The sequence below is a fragment of the Columba livia genome, chromosome 1 (genome assembly GCF_036013475.1).
Source record: "Columba livia isolate bColLiv1 breed racing homer chromosome 1, bColLiv1.pat.W.v2, whole genome shotgun sequence".
NCBI lineage: Eukaryota > Metazoa > Chordata > Aves > Columbiformes > Columbidae > Columba > Columba livia.
In genome coordinates, this window is record NC_088602.1 from 211,083,380 (window position 1) to 211,100,986 (window position 17,607).

The following is a 17,607-nucleotide window of genomic DNA, read 5'->3' on the forward strand; positions in this document are numbered from 1 at the left end:
CAGGGTGATTGGGTGACATGGCGATTAGGTGACATGGACCCTGGTGTTGAGGTACCAAAGTGACACGTGTCCAGGTGGCACTGTGAAATGAGGCCAAGGTGATGTGGTGACAGGGTGATTGGGTGACATGGCGATTGGGTGACATGGCGATTAGGTGACATGGACCCTGGTGTTGAGGTACCAAAGTGACACGTGTCCAGGTGACACTGTGAAATGATGCCACGGTGATGTGGTGACAGGGCGATTGGGTGACATGGCGATTGGGTGACATGGACCCTGGTGTTGAGGTACCAAAGTGACAGGTGACCCTGTGACATGACGCCATGATGCCTGGGTGACACGTTTCCACGGCGCTGTGACCCCCGGGTGCCAGCACTTGGTGGTGCCGCGGTGCGCAGCCCCCACGCCGGGGTCCCCGTTGCCGCGCCCCCTGACGGCCGCCGTGTCCCCGCAGGCGAGGCGTCCCCGCAGGAGCTGTGCGCGCAGGTGCTGAGCCCGTCGGGGCAGCGGTTCGAGGCCGAGGTGGTGGCGGGGGCCGCGGGGGTGTACAGCGTGCGCTTCGTGCCCAAGGAGCAGGGCCCCCACACCGTCAGCGTCAAGTACCGCGGGCAGCACGTGCCCGGCAGCCCCTTCCAGTTCACCGTGGGGCCGCTGGGCGAGGGGGGGGGCGCACAAGGTGCGCGCGGGGGGCACCGGCCTGCAGAGAGGAGTGGCCGGGGTGCCAGGTACGGGGGGGGTGATGTAAGGGGGGGTTTGGGGGGTGGGGGAGTAGAACTGAAATTGGGGGTGGGGGGGGGGGTGGGAGCTATGGGGGGGTAGAACTGAAATGGGGGGTGTGGGAGCTATGGGGGTGTGGGAGCTATGGGGGGTAGAAGTGAAATGGGGAGTGTGGGGGCTATGGGGGAGTAGAAGTGGAATGGGGGGGTCTGGGGGCAATAGGGGGGTAGAAGTGGAATGGGGGGTGGGGGGGCTATAGGGGGTGTGGGAGCTATGGGGATGTGGGAGCTATGGGGGGTAGAAGTGAAATGGGGGGTGTGGGGGCTATGGGGGTGTGGGAGCTATGAGGGGGTAGAAGTGAAATGGGGGAGTTATGGGGGGTGTGGGAGCTATGGGGAGGTAGAAGTGAAATGGGGGGTGTGGGAGCTATGTGGGGGTAGAAGTGAAATGGGGGGTGGATGGGCTGTGGGGGGGTAGAAGTGAAATGGGGGGTGGGGGGTCAATGAGGGGTGTGGGAGCTATGGGGATGTGGGAGCTATGGGGGGTAGAAGTGAAATGGGGGGTGTGGGGGCTATGGGGGTGTGGGAGATATGAGGGGGTAGAAGTGAAATGGGGGAGTTATGGGGGGTGTGGGAGCTATGGGGAGGTAGAAGTGAAATGGGGGGTGTGGGAGCTATGTGGGGGTAGAAGTGAAATGGGGGGTGGATGGGCTGTGGGGGGGTAGAAGTGAAATGGGGGGTGGGGGGTCAATGAGGGGTGTGGGAGCTATGGGGGTGTGGGAGCTATGGGGGGGTAGAAGTGAAATGGGGGGTGGATGGGCTGTGGGGGGTGGATGGGTGCTATGGGAGGGTATGGGTGCAGTTGGGGGGGTCTGGGTGCTATAGGGGATGTATGGGTGCTATGGGGGGGTCTGGGTGCTATGGGGGGTGTATGGGTTCTATGGGGGTGATGGGGGCACTTGGGGGGCGATGGGTGCTATGGGTGGGCAGTATGGGAGCACATTTGTGTGTCTGTGTGTTTGGGGGGGTGTCACCCATGTGTGTGTATGTGTGTTCAGGGGGGTGTCACTGTCACCTGTATGTATGTATGTCTGTGTGTTGGGGTGGGGATGTCACTGTCACCCGTGTGTGTGTGTGTGTGTGTGTGTGTTGGGGTGTCACTGTCACCCACGGGTGCGTGTCCCCCAGCCGAGTTCAGCATCTGGACGCGCGAGGCGGGCGCGGGGGGGCTCTCCATCGCCGTGGAGGGGCCCAGCAAGGCTGAGATCTCCTTCGAGGACCGCAAGGACGGGTCCTGCGGGGTGTCCTACCTCGTGCAGGAGCCCGGTGGGTGCACCGCCCCCCCCAGACACCCAGGGACCCCCGAGCCCCCCCAAACCTCCCCAGCCACCCCCGAGCCCCCCAAGCTACCCTGAACCCCTCCATGCGAGAATGTCCCCATGCAAGGGTGTCCCTGTGTGAGGGTGTCCCCATGTGACAGTGTCCCCATGTGAAGGTGTCCCCATGCAAGAGTGTCCCCAGGTGAGGATGTCCCCAAGTAAAGATGTCCCCGTGTGACAGTGTCCCCAAGTGATGGTGTCCCTATGCAAGACTGTCCCCTTCCAAGAGTGTTCCCAAGTGAGGATGTCCCTTTGCAAGGGTCCCCTCCATACAAGTGTCCCCATGTGCGAATGTCCCCATGCAAAGGTGTCCCCATGCAAGACTGTCCCCTTGCAAGAATGTCTCCAAGTGAGGATGTCCTCAGGTTACAGTGTCCCCAAGTAAGGATGTCCCCATGTGACAGTGTCCCCATGTGAGGGTGTCCCCATGCAAGAGTGCCCCCTTGCAAGAGTGTCCCCAATTGAGGATGTCTCTTTGCAAGGGTCCCCTCCCTACAAGTGTCCCCATGTGTGAATGTCCCTGTGCAAGGGTGTCCCCAAGTGACAGTGTCCCCAAGTGAGAGTGTCCTCATGCAAGACTGTCCCTTCCAAGAGTGTCCCCAGGTGAGGATGTCCCTTTGCAAGGGTCCCCTCCATACAAGTGTCCCCATGTGCAAATGTCCCTGTGCAAGGGTGTCCCCAAGTGACAGTGTCCCCATGCAACAGTGTCCCCATGTGAGGGTGTCCTCAGGTTACAGTGCCCCAAGTAAGGATGTCGCCATGTGACAGTGTCCCCAAGTGAGGGTGTCCCCATGCAAGACTGTCCCTTCCAAGAGTGTCCCCAAGTGAGGATGTCCCTTTGCAAGGGTCCCCTCCATACAAGTGTCCCCATGTGCAAATGTCCCTGTGCAAGGGTGTCCCCAAGTGACAGTGTCCCCATGCAACAGTGTCCCCATGTGAGGGTGTCCTCAGGTTACAGTGCCCCAAGTAAGGATGTCCCCATGTGACAGTGTCCCCAAGTGAGGGTGTCCCCATGCAAGACTGTCCCCTTGCAAGAGTGTCCCCAAGTGAGGATGTCCCTTTGCAAGGGTCCCCTCCATGCAAGTGTCCCCATATGCAAATGTCCCTGTGCAAGGGTGTCCCCAGGTGAGGATGTCCCCTTGTAAAGTTGTCCCCATGTGAGGGTGTCCCCAAGTGACAGTGTCCCCAGGCAAGGATGTCCCCATGGAAGAAGGTCCCCATGTGACGGTCCTGTCAATGCAAGAGTGCCCCCAAGTGAGAATGTCCCCTTGTGAAGTTGTCCCCTGTGTGAGGGTGTCCCCAGGTCACAGTGTCCCCAGGTGAGGATGTCCCTGTGCAAGAAGGTCCCCATGTGAGGGTCCTCCCCATATCACAGTGTCCCCTTGGGAAGGGTTGTCCCCATGCGAAGTTGTCCCCCATGGGAGGGTGTCCCCATGCGCGGGTGTCCCCACATGGTGTCCCTGCTGTCCCCACATGGTGTCCCCACTGTCCCCAGGTGACTACGAGGTGTCCATCAAGTTCAACGAGGAGCACATCCCCGACAGCCCCTTCGTGGTGCCGGTGGCCTCGCACTCGGATGACGCCCGGCGCCTCACTGTTACCAGCATGCAGGTCACCGCTGTCACCCGCTGTCACCCCTGGGCTCCCCAGCCACGCCTGGGACCGCTGGGGTCACCTCTGGGTCCCCTGTGTCCCCCCGCGGGCCACCTTGTGTCCTTGTGTCACCCTTGGGACTCCCCACCTTGGTGCCACCCTGTGTCCCCCCTGGGTCCCACATGTCACCCCTGGGCCACCCTGCACCCCTGTGTCACCCCTGGGCCATCCTGAGCCCATGTGTCACCCCTGGGATCCCACCATGGTGACATCCCTGGTGCCACCCTGTGTCCCCCATTTCACCGCTGTGCCCCTTGCCATGTGCCACCCTTGTGTCCCCTGTGTCACCCCTGGGCCACCCTGCCCCATGTCCCCCTGAGCCACCCTGAGCCCCTGTGCCACCCCTGTCATCCCACCATGGTGACATTCCTGGTGCCACCCTGTGTCCTCCATTTCACCGCTGTGCCCCTTGCCGTATGCCACCCTTGTGTCTCCTGTGTCCCCTCTGGGCCACCCTGCAACTTCATGTCACCTCTGTGCCCCCTGCCCCATGTCACCCCTTGTCCCCCTGAGCCCCCCTGAACCCATGTGTCACCCCTGGGATCCCACCATAGTGACATCCCTGGTGCCACCCTGTGTTCCCCATGTCCCCCTGAGTCCCCCTGAACCCATGTGTCACCCCTGTCATCCCACCATGGTGACATTCCTGGTGCCACCCTGTGTCCTCCATTTCACCGCTGTGCCCCTTGCCGTATGCCACCCTTGTGTCTCCTGTGTCCCCTCTGGGCCACCCTGCAACTTCATGTCACCTCTGTGCCCCCTGCCCCATGTCACCCCTTGTCCCCCTGAGCCCCCCTGAACCCATGTGTCACCCCTGGGATCCCACCATAGTGACATCCCTGGTGCCACCCTGTGTTCCCCATGTCCCCCTGAGCCCCCCTGAGCCCATGTGTCACCCCTGGGATCCCACCATGGTGACATCCCTGGTGCCAGCCTGTGTCCCCCATTTCACCGCTGTGCCCCTTGCCATGTGCCACCCTTGTGTTCCCTGTGTCCCCCCTGGGCCACCCTGCAACCTCATGTCACCCCTGTGCCCCCTGCCCCATGTCACCCCTTGTCCCCCATGTCCCCCTGAGCCCCCCTGAACCCATGTGTCACACCTGGGATCCCACCATGGTGACATCCCTGGTGCCACCCTGTGTCACCCCTGAGCCCCCCTGAACCCATGTGCCACCCCTGGGATCCCACCATGGTGACATCCCTGGTGCCACCCTGTGTCCCCCATGTCCCCCTGAGCCACCCTGGGCTCACGTGTCACCCCCGTGGTGACGGCGGCGGTGTCCCCGCAGGAGGCGGTGACGGTGAACCAGCCGGCGTCCTTCGCGGTGCAGCTGAATGGGGCGCGCGGCGTCATCGACGCCAAAGTGCACACGCCGGCCGGGGTGGTGGAGGAGTGCTACGTGTCCGAGCTGGACAGCGGTGCGCGGGGACGGGGACAGGGGACACCGGGACGGGGACACAGGACTCGGGACACTGGGACGGGGTCATGGGACTGGGGACACTGGGACGGGGACACGGGGACTGGGGACATGGGGTCTGGGGACACTGGGATGGGGACAGGGAGACTGGGGACACGGGGTCTGGGGACACAGGGTCTGAGGACACAGGACTGGGGACACGGGACTGGGGACACGGTGTCTGGAGACACGGGGACTGGGGACACTGGGATGGGGACACGGGACTGGGGACACGGGGACTGGGGACACAGGGTCTGGGGACATATGACTGGGGACACTGGGACGGGGACATGGGACTGGGGACACTGGGATGGGGGGCTTGGGGTGTGGGGACATGGGGTGTGGGGACATATGACACAGGGACAATGGCCATAGGAACATGAGGACTTGGGGACATGAGGACATGGGGTGTGGGGACACAGGGCATGGGGACAGAGGACACAGGGTGTGAGGACATTGGACACAGGGACAACAGCCATGGGAGCATGAGGACTTGGGGACACAGGGGATGCAGGACACGGGGACATGGGGTGTGGGGACATGAGGACATGGGGTGTGGGGACATTGGACACAGGGACAAGGGGTGTGGGGACGTGAGGACTTGGGGACACAGGGCATGGGGCATGAGGATGTGGGGAAACAGGACACAAGGACATGGGGACACAGGGCATGGGGACACGAGACATGGAGAATGGGGTGTGGGGACACTGGGACATAGGGCTTGGGGCATGGGGACAGGGGGACACTGGACATGCGGACATGGTGACACGGGAACATCAGGCATAGGGACACAGTGCATGGGGCTTGGGGCCATGGGGACAAGGGGACACAAGGGATGCAGGACGTGGGGACACGGGGACATACATAGGTCTTGGGGCATGGGGACACAGAGGATGCAGGACACAGGGGCATGGGGATATAAGGACACAGGGGATGCAGGACATGGGGACGTGGGGTGTGGGGATATGGGGACACAGGGGATGTGGGACATGGGGCATGGTGATATGGGGACACAGGACATGGGGTGGGGGAACATGAGGACACTGGGTATGGAGTGTGGGGACATCAGGACATGGGACATCAAGACATGGGGACATGAGGACACAGGGACACCAGGGATGCAGGACATGGGGGACATGAGATGGGACATGGGCATGGGACATGGGACATTTGGGGATGTGGGGATGGACTGACACAGGGGACACGGGGACACAGGGGGTGCAGGGCTGTGGGGACACAGGGCTGTGGGGACACAGAGGATGTGGGGCCATGGGGACACAGGAAATGTGGGGCTGTGGGGACACAGGGGACACGGGGCCGTGGGGACACAGGGTCGTGGGGACACATGGGACACAGGGCCGTGGGGACATGGGGCCGTGGCGACACAGGGGATGTGGGGCCATGGGGACACAGGGGATGCAGGGCAGTGGGGACACAGCGGACACAGAGCCATGGGGACACAGGGCCGTGGGGACACAGGGGACACAGAGCTGTGGGGACACGGGGCCATGGGGACAGGCGGTGACGCGGTGTCCCCACAGACAAGTACGCCATCGGGTTCCTGCCGCGGGAGAACGGCGTGCACTCCATCGACCTGCGCTTCAACGGGCGCCACGTCCCCGGGAGCCCCTTCAACATCCGCGTGGGCGAGCAGAGCCAGGCCGGGGACCCGGGGCTCGTCACCGCCTACGGGCCCGGCCTCGAGGGGGGCATCACAGGTGACACCGGGGACCCAGCGCGGACCGGGGACAAGGGGGCATGGGTGTGGGGTTAAGGACGTGGCCACGGTGGTGGTGGGGACGTGATGGTTTGGGGGTGGCAGTGGGGATGTGGCTGTGCCATGGGCCTGTGGGTTGAGGTGGTGACAATGGGGACATGGCCATGGCGTGGAGCCATGGCTTGGGCTGGTGGCAATGGGGATGTGGCCATGGTGTGGAGCCATAGCTTGGGCTGGTGGCAATGATGTGGAGCCACAGCTTGGGATGGTGACAATGGGACGTGGCCATGGGGTGGTGGCACTGGAGACATGGCCATGGCATGGAGCCACAGCTTTGGATGGTGACAATGGGACGTGGCCATGGGGTGGTGGCACTGGGGACATGGCCATGACGTGGAGCCACAGCTTGGGGTGGTGGCAATGGGGACATGGCCATGGCATGGAGCCACAGCTTGGGCTGGTGGCAATGACGTGGAACCACAGCTTTGGGTGGTGACAATGGGGGACATGGCCATGGGGTGGAGCCATAGCTTGGGCTGGTGGCAATGGGGCCATGGCGTGGAGCCACAGCTTGGGGTGCTGACAGTGGGGACGTGGCCATGGGATGGTGGCACTGGGGACATGACCATGGTGTGGAGCCACAGCTTGGGGTGCTGACAATGGGGACGTGGCCATGGGGTGGTGGCACTGGGGACATGGCCATGGTGTGGAGCCACAGCTTGGGGTGCTGACAATGGGGATGTGGCCATGGGGTGGTGGCACTGGGGACATGGCCATGACGTGGAGCCACAGCTTGGGATGGTGACAATGGGTATATGGCTATGACGTGGAGCCACAGCTTGGTCTGGTGGCAATGGGGACGTGACCATGGGGTAGTGGCATGGGCAACATGGCCATGGCATGGAGCCATGGCTTGGGGTGGTGGCACTGGGGACATGGCCATGACGTGGAGCCACAGCTTGGGGTGGTGGTAATGAGGACGTGGCCATGGGGTGGGTGGTGGCACGGGGGACATGGCTGTGAGGACATAGTTGTAGGGGGGTGGTGGGTACACAGACATGGTCAACTTCATGGCCATGGGAGGGTGGTGATGGGGACATGGCTGTGCCCCTGGCGTGGTGGCGATGGGGACATGGCCATGGTGGTGGGGACATGGCCATGGTGGTGGCAATGGGGACATGCCCGTGGGGATGTAGCTGTGGGGTGGTGGCACTTGGGACATGGCTACGGTCAGTACCATGACCATGGGGTGGTGGCAGTGGTGACGTGACCATAGGTGGTGGCAATGGTGACACAGCCATGAGGAGTTGGCAATGGTGACATGGCCATAGGAGGTGTCCATGGGGACGTGGCCATGGTTGGTGTCAATGGGGGCGTGGCCAAAAGCACTGTCAATGGTGACATGACCATGGGTGGTGTCCATGGGGACATGGCCATGGGTGGTGTCCGTGGGGCCGTGCCCATGTCTGGTGGCAGGTCCCCACACGGTCCCCCTGTCCCCAGGTGTGTGCTCGGAGTTCCTGGTGCAGACGGCCAACGCGGGCGCGGGGGCACTGGCCGTCACCATCGATGGCCCCTCCAAGGTGAAGCTGGACTGCGTGGAGTGTCCCGAGGGCCACCGCGTCACTTACACCCCCATGGCCCCCGGCAACTACCTCATCTCCATCAAGTACGGCGGCCCCCACCACATCGTGGGCAGCCCCTTCAAGGTCAAGGTCACCGGTACGGACGGGGGTCACCGGGGGGAGACAGGGGGTCCCCAGGGTGGTGGGAGTGGGGGGTCTCCAAGGGAGGGTGACAGGGAGTCAATGGAGTGGTGTGATGGAGACTCCCCGAGGTGACATGATGGGGGGTCCCCAAGGTGGAGCTATGGGGTGTCCCCAGGGTTCTGTGACAGGTGGTATCCAAGGTGACACGATGGAGTGTCCCTGAGGTGACATGAGGACCCTCAGGATGACATGATGGGGTGTCCCTGGGGTGACACAGATCCCCAGGATGACATGACAGGATGTCCCCTGGCTGTCACAATGGAGAATCCCCAAGGTGACATGATGGGGATGTCCCTGGGGTAACATGATGGGGTGTCCCTGATGTGACACAATGGGGTGTCCCTGGGGTGTCACAATGGAGAATCCCCAAGGTGACATGATGGCTGTCCCCAGGGTGACACTATGGGGTGTCCCAGGGTGACATGATGGGGTGTCCCAGGGTGACATGATGGGGTGTCCCCAAGGTGACATCATGGGGTGTCCTTGGGGTGTCACAGTGGAGAATCCCCAAGGTGACATGATGGGTGTTCCAAGGTGACATCATGGGGTGTTCCCAGGGTGATACAGACCCCAAGATGTCACTATGGGGTGTCCCAAGGTGACATGGGGGTGTTCCCAAGATGACACAATGGGGTGTCCCTGGGGTGATACAGACCCCAAGATGTCACTATGGGGTGTCCCAAGGTGACATGGGGGTGTTCCCAAGATGACACAATGGGGTGTCCCTGGGGTCACACAAACCCCAAGGTGACATGATGGGGATGTCCCTCGGGTGACATGACAGGGTGTCCCAAAGGTGACACAATGGGGTGTCCCTGGGGTGTCACAATGGAGAATCCCCAAGGTGACTTGATGGGGTGTCCCAAGGTGACATCATGGGGTGTCCCTAGGGTGTCACAATGGAGAATCCCCAAGGTGAAGCTATGGGGTGTCCCCAAAGTGACATCATGGGGTGTCCCCAAGGTGACACAATGGGGTGTCCCTGGGGTGATTGATACAGACCCCAAGACGTCACTATGGGGTGTCCCAAGGTGACATGGGGGTGTCCCCAAGGTGACATCATGGGACGTCCCTGGGGCGATACAGACCCCAGGGTGCCATGGGGGTGTCCCCACGCTGTCCCTGACGCTGTCCCCCTCCCAGGCCCACGTCTCTCGGGGGGCCACAGCCTGCACGAGACCTCCACGGTGCTGGTGGAGACGGTGACGCGGGGCGGGGGCGTCCCCCCGTTCGGGGGTGTCCCCAAGTTCTCGTCGGACGCGGGGAAGGTGGTGGCGCGGGGACCCGGCCTGGCCACCGCGCTGCTGGGGCAGAAGAACCACTTCACCGTGGACTGCAGCAAGGCCGGTAAGGGGGAGAATGGGGGTCCGGGGGGGCTTGGGGGGTGGGGGGCGCTTAGGGGTCCTGGGGGGGGAGGTGAGGGGGGTTCTGGGGGGTTTGGGGGGGATTTGGGGGGTCCTGAGGGTCCTGAAAGGGGAAGTGATGGGTCAACAGGGGGATATGGAGGGGTCTGGGGGGGCCCTGGGGAGGAAGTTATGGGTCACCAGGAGGATATGGGGGGGTCCTGGGGGGGCTGGAAGGGCAGGTGAGGGGGTTTCTGGGGGTTTTCAGGGGGATTTAGGGGGTCCTGGGGGGTCTGGGAGGGGAAGTGATGGGTCAGTAGAGGGGGTGGGGGGCTCTGGGGTGTTTCAGGGGTGGGTCCCGGGGTTGGTGCTGAGCCCCCCAGTGACCCCCAGGCACCAGCATGCTGATGGTGGGGGTGCTGATGTCTGGGGATTTGGGGGTCTGGGGGACTCTGGGGGGTTTGGGAGGGGGTCAGTGCTGACCCCCCGGTGCCCCCCAGCCACCAACATGCTGATGGTGGGGGTGCCCGTAGGGGGGTCCTGGATGGATTTAGGGGTCTGGGGCGCTCTGGGGGGTTTGGGAGGGGGTCGGTGCTGATCCCCCCATGCCCCCCAGGCACCAACATGCTGATGGTGGGGGTGCCCATAGGGGGGTCCTGGATGGATTTAGGGGTCTGGGGGGCTCTGGGGGGTTTGGGAGGGGGTCGGTGCTGATCCCCCCGTGCCCCCCAGCCACCAACATGCTGATGGTGGGGGTGCCCATAGGGGGGTCCTGGATGGATTTAGGGGTCTGGGGGGTTTGGGAGGGGGTCGGTGCTGATCCCCCCGTGCCCCCCAGGCACCAACATGCTGATGGTGGGGGTGCCCATAGGGGGGTCCTAGATGGATTTAGGGGTCTGGGGGGTTTGGGAGGGGGTCGGTGCTGACCCCCCCGTGCCCCTCAGGCACCAACATGCTGATGGTGGGGGTGCACGGCCCCAAGACCCCGTGCGAGGAGGTTTACGTGAAGCACGTGGGGAACCGGCTGTACAACGTGACGTACACGGTGAAGGAGAAGGGCGATTATGTCGTCATCCTGCGCTGGGGGGACGACAACGTCCCCGGCAGCCCCTACCGGGTCACCGTGCCCTGACCCCCCCAAAACCCCCCCCCCGGGGGCACCCAGGGGTGCTGGAGCCCCCGACAATAAAGCACTGGGAGAGCCGGGGTGATGTGGTCATTGTGGGGGGAATTGGGGGGTCTGGGGGGGACATTTGGGTTGGGGGGGGGTCCAGAGAAGGACATTGGGGGAGTCCTGCGGGGGTCCACGGCAGGACATTTGGGTTGGGGGGTGCTCAGGGCCAGACAGTGGCGTCCTGGGGGGTCTCTAAGGGGTCCTGGAGCCCCCGACAATAAAGCACTGGGAGAGCAGGGGTGATGTGGTCATTGGGGGGGGGGTCTGGGGAATTGAAGGGTCCGGGGGGTCTGGAGGGGACTTTTGGGTTGGGGGGGATCTTGGGGGGTCTAGGGCTGGACCATGGTGTCCTAGGGGTCCCTAAGGGGTCCCAAATGGGTCCTGGCGCCCCCGGCAATAAAGCACTGGGAGAGTTGGGGTGATGTGGTCATTGTGGGCGGGGGCAAATTGGGGTTCGGGGGGGCCTGGGCAGGACATTGGGGTATTGAGAGAGTCCATGGCAAGAAACTGGGGTTCCGGGGGGGGAGTCTGGGCAGCACATCGGTGTCCGGGGGAGGGTCCTGGGGGATCCCTAAGGGATCCTGGACCCCCCCCCAATAAAGCACTGGGAGAGTCAGGGTGACGTGGTCATTGCGGGGCGGGCTGGGGGCGTCTAAGGGGGGACATTGAGGTCCGGGGGGGTTCTGGGGGACTCCAGCGCAGGACATTGAGGTCCGAGGGGGTTCTGGGGGACTCCAGCGCAGGACATTGAGGTCCGGGGGGGTTCTGGAGGACTTCAGCGCAGGACATTGAGGTCCGGGGGGGTTCTGGGGGACTCCAGCGGAGGACATTGAGGTCCGGGGGGGTTCTGGGGGACTCCAGCGCAGGACATTGAGGTCCGGGGGGGTTCTGGGGGACTCCAGCGCAGGACATTGAGGTCCGGGGGGGTTCTGGGGGACTCCAGCGCAGGACATTGAGGTCCGGGGGGGTTCTGGAGGACTTCAGCGCAGGACATTGAGGTCCGGGGGGGGTTCTGGGGGACTCCAGCGCAGGACATTGAGGTCCGGGGGCAGGGCCATGGCAGGAAATGGGGGTTCGGGGCGTCCGGGTCAGGCCCCGAGCGGCTGGGGCGTCCGTGCCCGGGGGGGGGGGCGCTCGGGACACGGGGTGTCACCGGGAGCCCGCGTCCGCTCAAGGGCACTGCGCACTGCGCATGCGCGCCAAGCGCTGCGCACGGGGGCGGAGTTACGGTGCAGAGGGTGGGGCCAGAAGTAGCGACGGGCGTTGAGCGAGGGGCGGGACCAGCGCGACGGGGCGGGGCCAGAACTGCGGGAGCGGGACCAGAACAGCAACGGGCGCTGAGCGAGGGGCGGGGCCACTACGGCGGGGCGTGGCCAACGGCCGTGCCAGACACTGTGTGGGCGGGGCGACAGCGTCGTTGCCGGGGCGACAGTGGGTGTGACCAAATGAGAGGGGGCGTGTCCTGTGCGGCCGCCGTGCTAGAAATAGCGGAGTGGGCGGGGCGACAGCGCCGTTGCCGGGGCGACGGTGGGCGTGGCCAGGGCGAAGAGGCGTGTCCTGCGCGGCGGCGCATGCGCAGCGGCGGCGTCTCCCGGAAGCGGCGTCCCGGCGGTGTCGCTGTCGCCGCTGTCGCGATGTCGGGGCGCGGGAAGCTGATCGCGGTGCTGGGGGACGAGGACACGGTGACCGGGTTCCTGCTCGGGGGCGTGGGGGAGCTGGACAAGCACCGCAAGCCCAACTTCCTGGTGGTGGAGAAGGAAACCAGCCTGGCCGAGATCGAGGAGACCTTCCGGTGGGAACGGGGGGCCAGTGGGGGTCTAGAGGGGCGTTGGGGGCTCGGGTCATGGGGGGTCCCCAGGATTATGGGGGTCCAGGGCACGGGGGTGACCGGGGAATTGGGGGGTCCTGGGATATGGGGGTGTCTCAGGTCCCGAGGATTGGGGGGGTCGCAAAGCATGGGGAGGGTCCTACGGATTGGGGGGTCCCGGGAGAACCAGGAGCCCCCGTTTGGGGAGGCCATGGAGGGGGAGTTCGGGGGGTCTCAAGTGTCCCCGGTCGGGGGGGGATGTTGGGGGCCGGACGCCTGGGTCCCTTTGCCCCCCACCCTTAGGACATGGCCCTGCAGCCCAAAAATGGGGGGGTCCTCAGGCACCCCTGCAGGCCAGCTCTGGGGGGGACAGGGATGTGGGAGACAGGGACGTGGGGGACACCAGGGGACAGGGCTGTGGGGCTGGGGACAGGGGGATTGGGGACATAGAGGGACCGGGATGTGGGGGTCTGGGGACACCAGGGGACAAGGCTGTGGGGCTGGGGACAAGGGGATTTGGGACATGGGGGGACAGGGATGTGGGGCTGGAGACATGGAGATTTTGGATGTGGAGGGACAGGGACATAGGGCTCAGAGGGACAAGGCTGTGGGGATGAGGACAGGGGGATTGGGGACATGGGGGGACAGGGATGTGGGGCTGGGGACATGGAGGACTGGAGACATCAGGGGACCAGGGTGTGGGACTGGGGACATGTGGGGACAGGGATATGGGGCCGGGGACATGGGGCGATTTGGGACATGGGGGGACAGGGATATGGGGCTGGGGACATGGGACGATTTGGGACATGGGGGGGACAGGGATTTGGGCCTGGGGACTTGGAGAACTGGAGACATCAGGGGACCAGGGTGTGGGGCTGGGGACAGGGGGACTGGGGACATGTGGGGACAGCGATATGGGGCCAGGGACATGGGGCAATTTGGGACATGGGGGGGACAGGGATTTGGGGCTGGGGACTTGGAGGACTGGGGACATCAGGGGACCAGGGTGTGGGGCAGGGGACAAGGCGGGGGCACAGGGTGACAGGAGCGAGACGGGGACACCCAGGGGGTGTGTGTGACCCCAGGGGATGTGTGTGACAAACCTCTGGGGCTGGGGACATGGGGGGACATGGACATGGGGGCTTGGGGACATCAGGGGACAAGGTGGGGGCACAGGGTGACAGGAGCAAGACGGGGACGCCCAGGGGGGTGTGTGTGACCCCGGGGGGATGATGTGACCCCAGGGTGTGGATGTGACCCCAGGGTGTGGATGTGACCCCTCATTGTCCCCTCTTGTCCCCCCCGCCAGGAGTTTCGTGTCGCGCGAGGACATCGGGATCATCCTGATCAGCCAATCGCTGGCCGAGCTGATCCGGCACGCGGTGGAGGCGCACACGCGCCCCCTGCCCGCCGTGCTGGAGATCCCGTCCAAGGAGCACCCGTACGACCCGGCCAAGGACTCGGTGCTGCGCCGGGCGCGGGGGCTCTTCAGCCCCGACGAGCTGCGCTAGGACCCCGCACCGGGACAGCCCGGGGTCCCCACCCCACCCTGGAAGAGCCCACGGGGGTCCCCATCCCACCCTGGAAGAGCCCACGGGGGTCCCCATCCCACCCAGGAACAGCCCACCAGGGTCCCCATCCCACCCTGGAACAGCCCACGGGGGTCCCCATCCCACCCTGGAACACCCCACCGGGGTCGCCATCCCACCCAGGAACAACCCACCGGGGTTCCCATCCCACCCAGGAACAGCCCACAGGGGTCGCCATCCCACCCTGGAACAGCCCACAGGGGTCCCCATCCCACCCTGGAACAAGCCACCGGGGTCCCCATCCCACCGTGGGGGTCCCCATCCCACCCCAGAACCCCACCTTGAGGGTCCCCATCCCACCCAGGAACACTGCATAGGGATCCTGCTCCCACCCAGTGACAACCCCTGGGGGTCCTTGTCCCACCCAGTGACAATCCGTGGGGGTCCTTGTCCCACCCCGGGGGTCCCCACCACACCCAGGAACAACCCACCGGGGTCCCTGTCCCACCCAGGAACAACCCACGGGGGTCACCCTCCCACCCTGGAACACCACATAGGGATCCTGGTCCCACCCAGTGACAACCCCTGGGGGTCCTTGTCCCACCCCAGGGGTCCCCATCCCACCCCAGAACCCCACCTTGGGGGTCCCCATCCCACCCAAGGAACACCCCACAGGGGTCACCATCCCACCCCAGGCATCCTCATCCAAACCTAGAACCTCTCCTGGGGGTCCCCATCCCACCCAAGAACACCCTATAGGGGTCCCTGTCCCACCCCAGAACCACCCCCAGGGGGTCTCCACCCCACCACAGGGGTCCCCATCCCACCCAGGAACACCCCACGGGGGCCCTTGTCCCACTCCAGGGGTCCTTGTCCCAACCTGGAACCTCCCCTGGGGGTCCCTTTCTCACCTCAGAACCCCCACAGGGGTCCCCACCCCAGTCCAGGGGTCCCCACCCCATCCTGGGGGTCCCCCAGGGTCCCCGTCCCACCCCTGGGTGCTGGGGGGTCAGTGGGTGCTGGGTGTCCCATGGGTGCCCTGTGACATTGTCCCCATGACACTGTCTCAGTGTCCGCATGACAAGGAAGTGTCACCATCCAGCTCCTGCCAGTTTCTGCCTGTCCTGGACGGGGGGGTGACAGGGAGGGGACACCCCAAGGACACCAGGAACTTGTGTTGTCACTGTGACCGTGACTGTGACACCCTGGGGTGGGGGTTGGAGTGGTGTTTATTGTGTTCCCAAAGTGGTGTGTGTCACCAACACGTGCTGTCACCGCTGCCGCCTGCTCCGCTCTGTGGGACACGCCGTGGGGACACGGGGACAGCAATGGGGACACAGGGACAGCTGTGGGGATACGGGGACAGTGTTGGGGACATGGGGACAGCCATGGGGACAGTGGTGGGGACAGCTAAGCATGGACCTTGGCGGGGAGAGGGAGCACAAGAACACGCTGTGGGGCACGGGGAGGGACAGTGACATGGCTTGGGGACACACTGTGACATGGCTTGGGGACACACTGTGGGGTGCTGGGAGGGACAGTGACATGGCTTGGGGACACACTGTGGGGCACGTGGACACACTGTGGGGTGCTGGGAGGGACAGTGACATGGCTTAGGGACACGCTATGGGGCACGTGGAGGGACAGTGACATGGCTTGAGGACATGCTATGTGGCACAGGGACACACTATGGGGTGCTGGGAGAGACAGTGACATGGCTTGGGGACACACTGTCGGGTACTGGGAGGGACAGTGACATGGCTTGGGGACACACTGTGGGGCACAGGGACATGCTATGGGGCACGGGGAGGGACAGTGACGTGGCTTGGGGACACACTATGTGGCACAGGGACACGCTATGGGGTGCTGGGAGAGAGAGTGACATGGCTTGGGGACACACTGTGGGGCAGGGGGAAGGGACAAGGACACACCATGTGACAGGGACATGACACAGGGACACCCTGAACCCCTGTCCCCGGACCCCCCAGGCCACCGTGGGGTGACAGCAGGGACAAGGTCCCCTGTGCCCCCTGGTGTCTCCTGTCCCCTGGTGTCCCCTGTCCCCCATGTCCCCAGCCCCACAACCCTGTCCCCTGATGTCCCCAGTGCCCGTGTCCCTGCCCACCATGGCCCCCACCTCTCTAGCCCCGCATCCCTGTGCCCCATGTCCTGGATCCCCTTGTCCCTCCATGTCCCAAATCCCCATGTCCCCAGCCCCACAGCCTTGTCCCTCTGAGCCCCATGTCCCTGTCCCTCCATGTCACCAACCCCATGTCCCTGTCCCCACCCCCACGTCCTTGTCCCCGTGTTGTCCTCCACCCCCCAGGTCCCCAGCCCCACATCCTTGTCCCCTCATATCCCTGTCTCCCCATGTCCCCAGCCCCACATCCTGTCCCCCCATGTCCCCACTGTCTCCCCGTCTCGGGGTGCTGGGTGTGTAGGACAAAGGGACCCCCGGTTTGGCGGCCCGGACGCCTGGGTCCCCCCGTTGGCCCGGGTGGGGTTGGCCGTGGGTGCCGCCACCCCCCACCTGTCCCCAGGGCCGGTCCCTTGATCCTCTTTGTCCCCAAAGCCGCTTAGAGCGGCTCAGCGCCAGGGACACGCCCGGCACCCGCCCCGCCCCCCCGGGCTGGGACCTGAGACGGGCTGGGACACCCATGGGTGCTGGGACCTGGTATGGGTGCTGGGACCCCCCATGGGTGCTGAGATCCCAATATAAGGCGATTATGTCCCGATATGGGTGCTGGGACCTGATAGGGGTGCTAGGACCGCAACATGGGTGATGAGACCCTAACATGGGTGCTGGGACCCAAACATGGGTGCTGAGATCCCAATATAAGGTGCTGGGACCCAAACATGGGTGTTCACATCCAGACACGGGTGCTGACACCCCAATATAGGTGTTCACATGCTAACATGGGTGTTGTCACCCCAATATGGGTGTTCACATCCTGACACCCCAGTATGGGTGTTCACATCCAGACACGAGTGCTGACACCCCAGTATGGGTGTTCACATCCAGACATGGGTGTTGGGACCCCAATGTGGGTGTTCACATCCAGA

At 64.3% G+C, this 17,607-nt stretch overlaps 2 protein-coding genes across 2 annotated transcripts in view; both read left to right on the forward strand.

Moving 5' to 3' along the window:
* Positions 1–11,238, forward strand: part of FLNC (filamin C) — a 59,226-nt gene extending 47,988 nt beyond the window's left edge. The window contains 9 exon segments of the mRNA XM_065049401.1: positions 455–660; positions 662–725; positions 1,905–2,042; positions 3,591–3,706; positions 5,038–5,167; positions 6,747–6,923; positions 8,426–8,644; positions 9,835–10,038; positions 10,979–11,238. Coding sequence (XP_064905473.1) covers positions 455–660; positions 662–725; positions 1,905–2,042; positions 3,591–3,706; positions 5,038–5,167; positions 6,747–6,923; positions 8,426–8,644; positions 9,835–10,038; positions 10,979–11,166 — 1,442 coding nt within the window. The 3' untranslated portion in view covers positions 11,167–11,238.
* A 1,514-nt stretch (positions 11,239–12,752) lies between these two features.
* Positions 12,753–15,823, forward strand: ATP6V1F (ATPase H+ transporting V1 subunit F). The gene is made up of 2 exons (XM_065049404.1): positions 12,753–13,000; positions 14,325–15,823. Exons 1-2 carry the CDS (start codon positions 12,780–12,782, stop codon positions 14,524–14,526), a joined length of 423 nt encoding a protein of 140 aa, XP_064905476.1. The 5' UTR covers positions 12,753–12,779; the 3' UTR covers positions 14,527–15,823.
* The last annotated feature ends 1,784 nt before the right edge of the window (positions 15,824–17,607 follow it).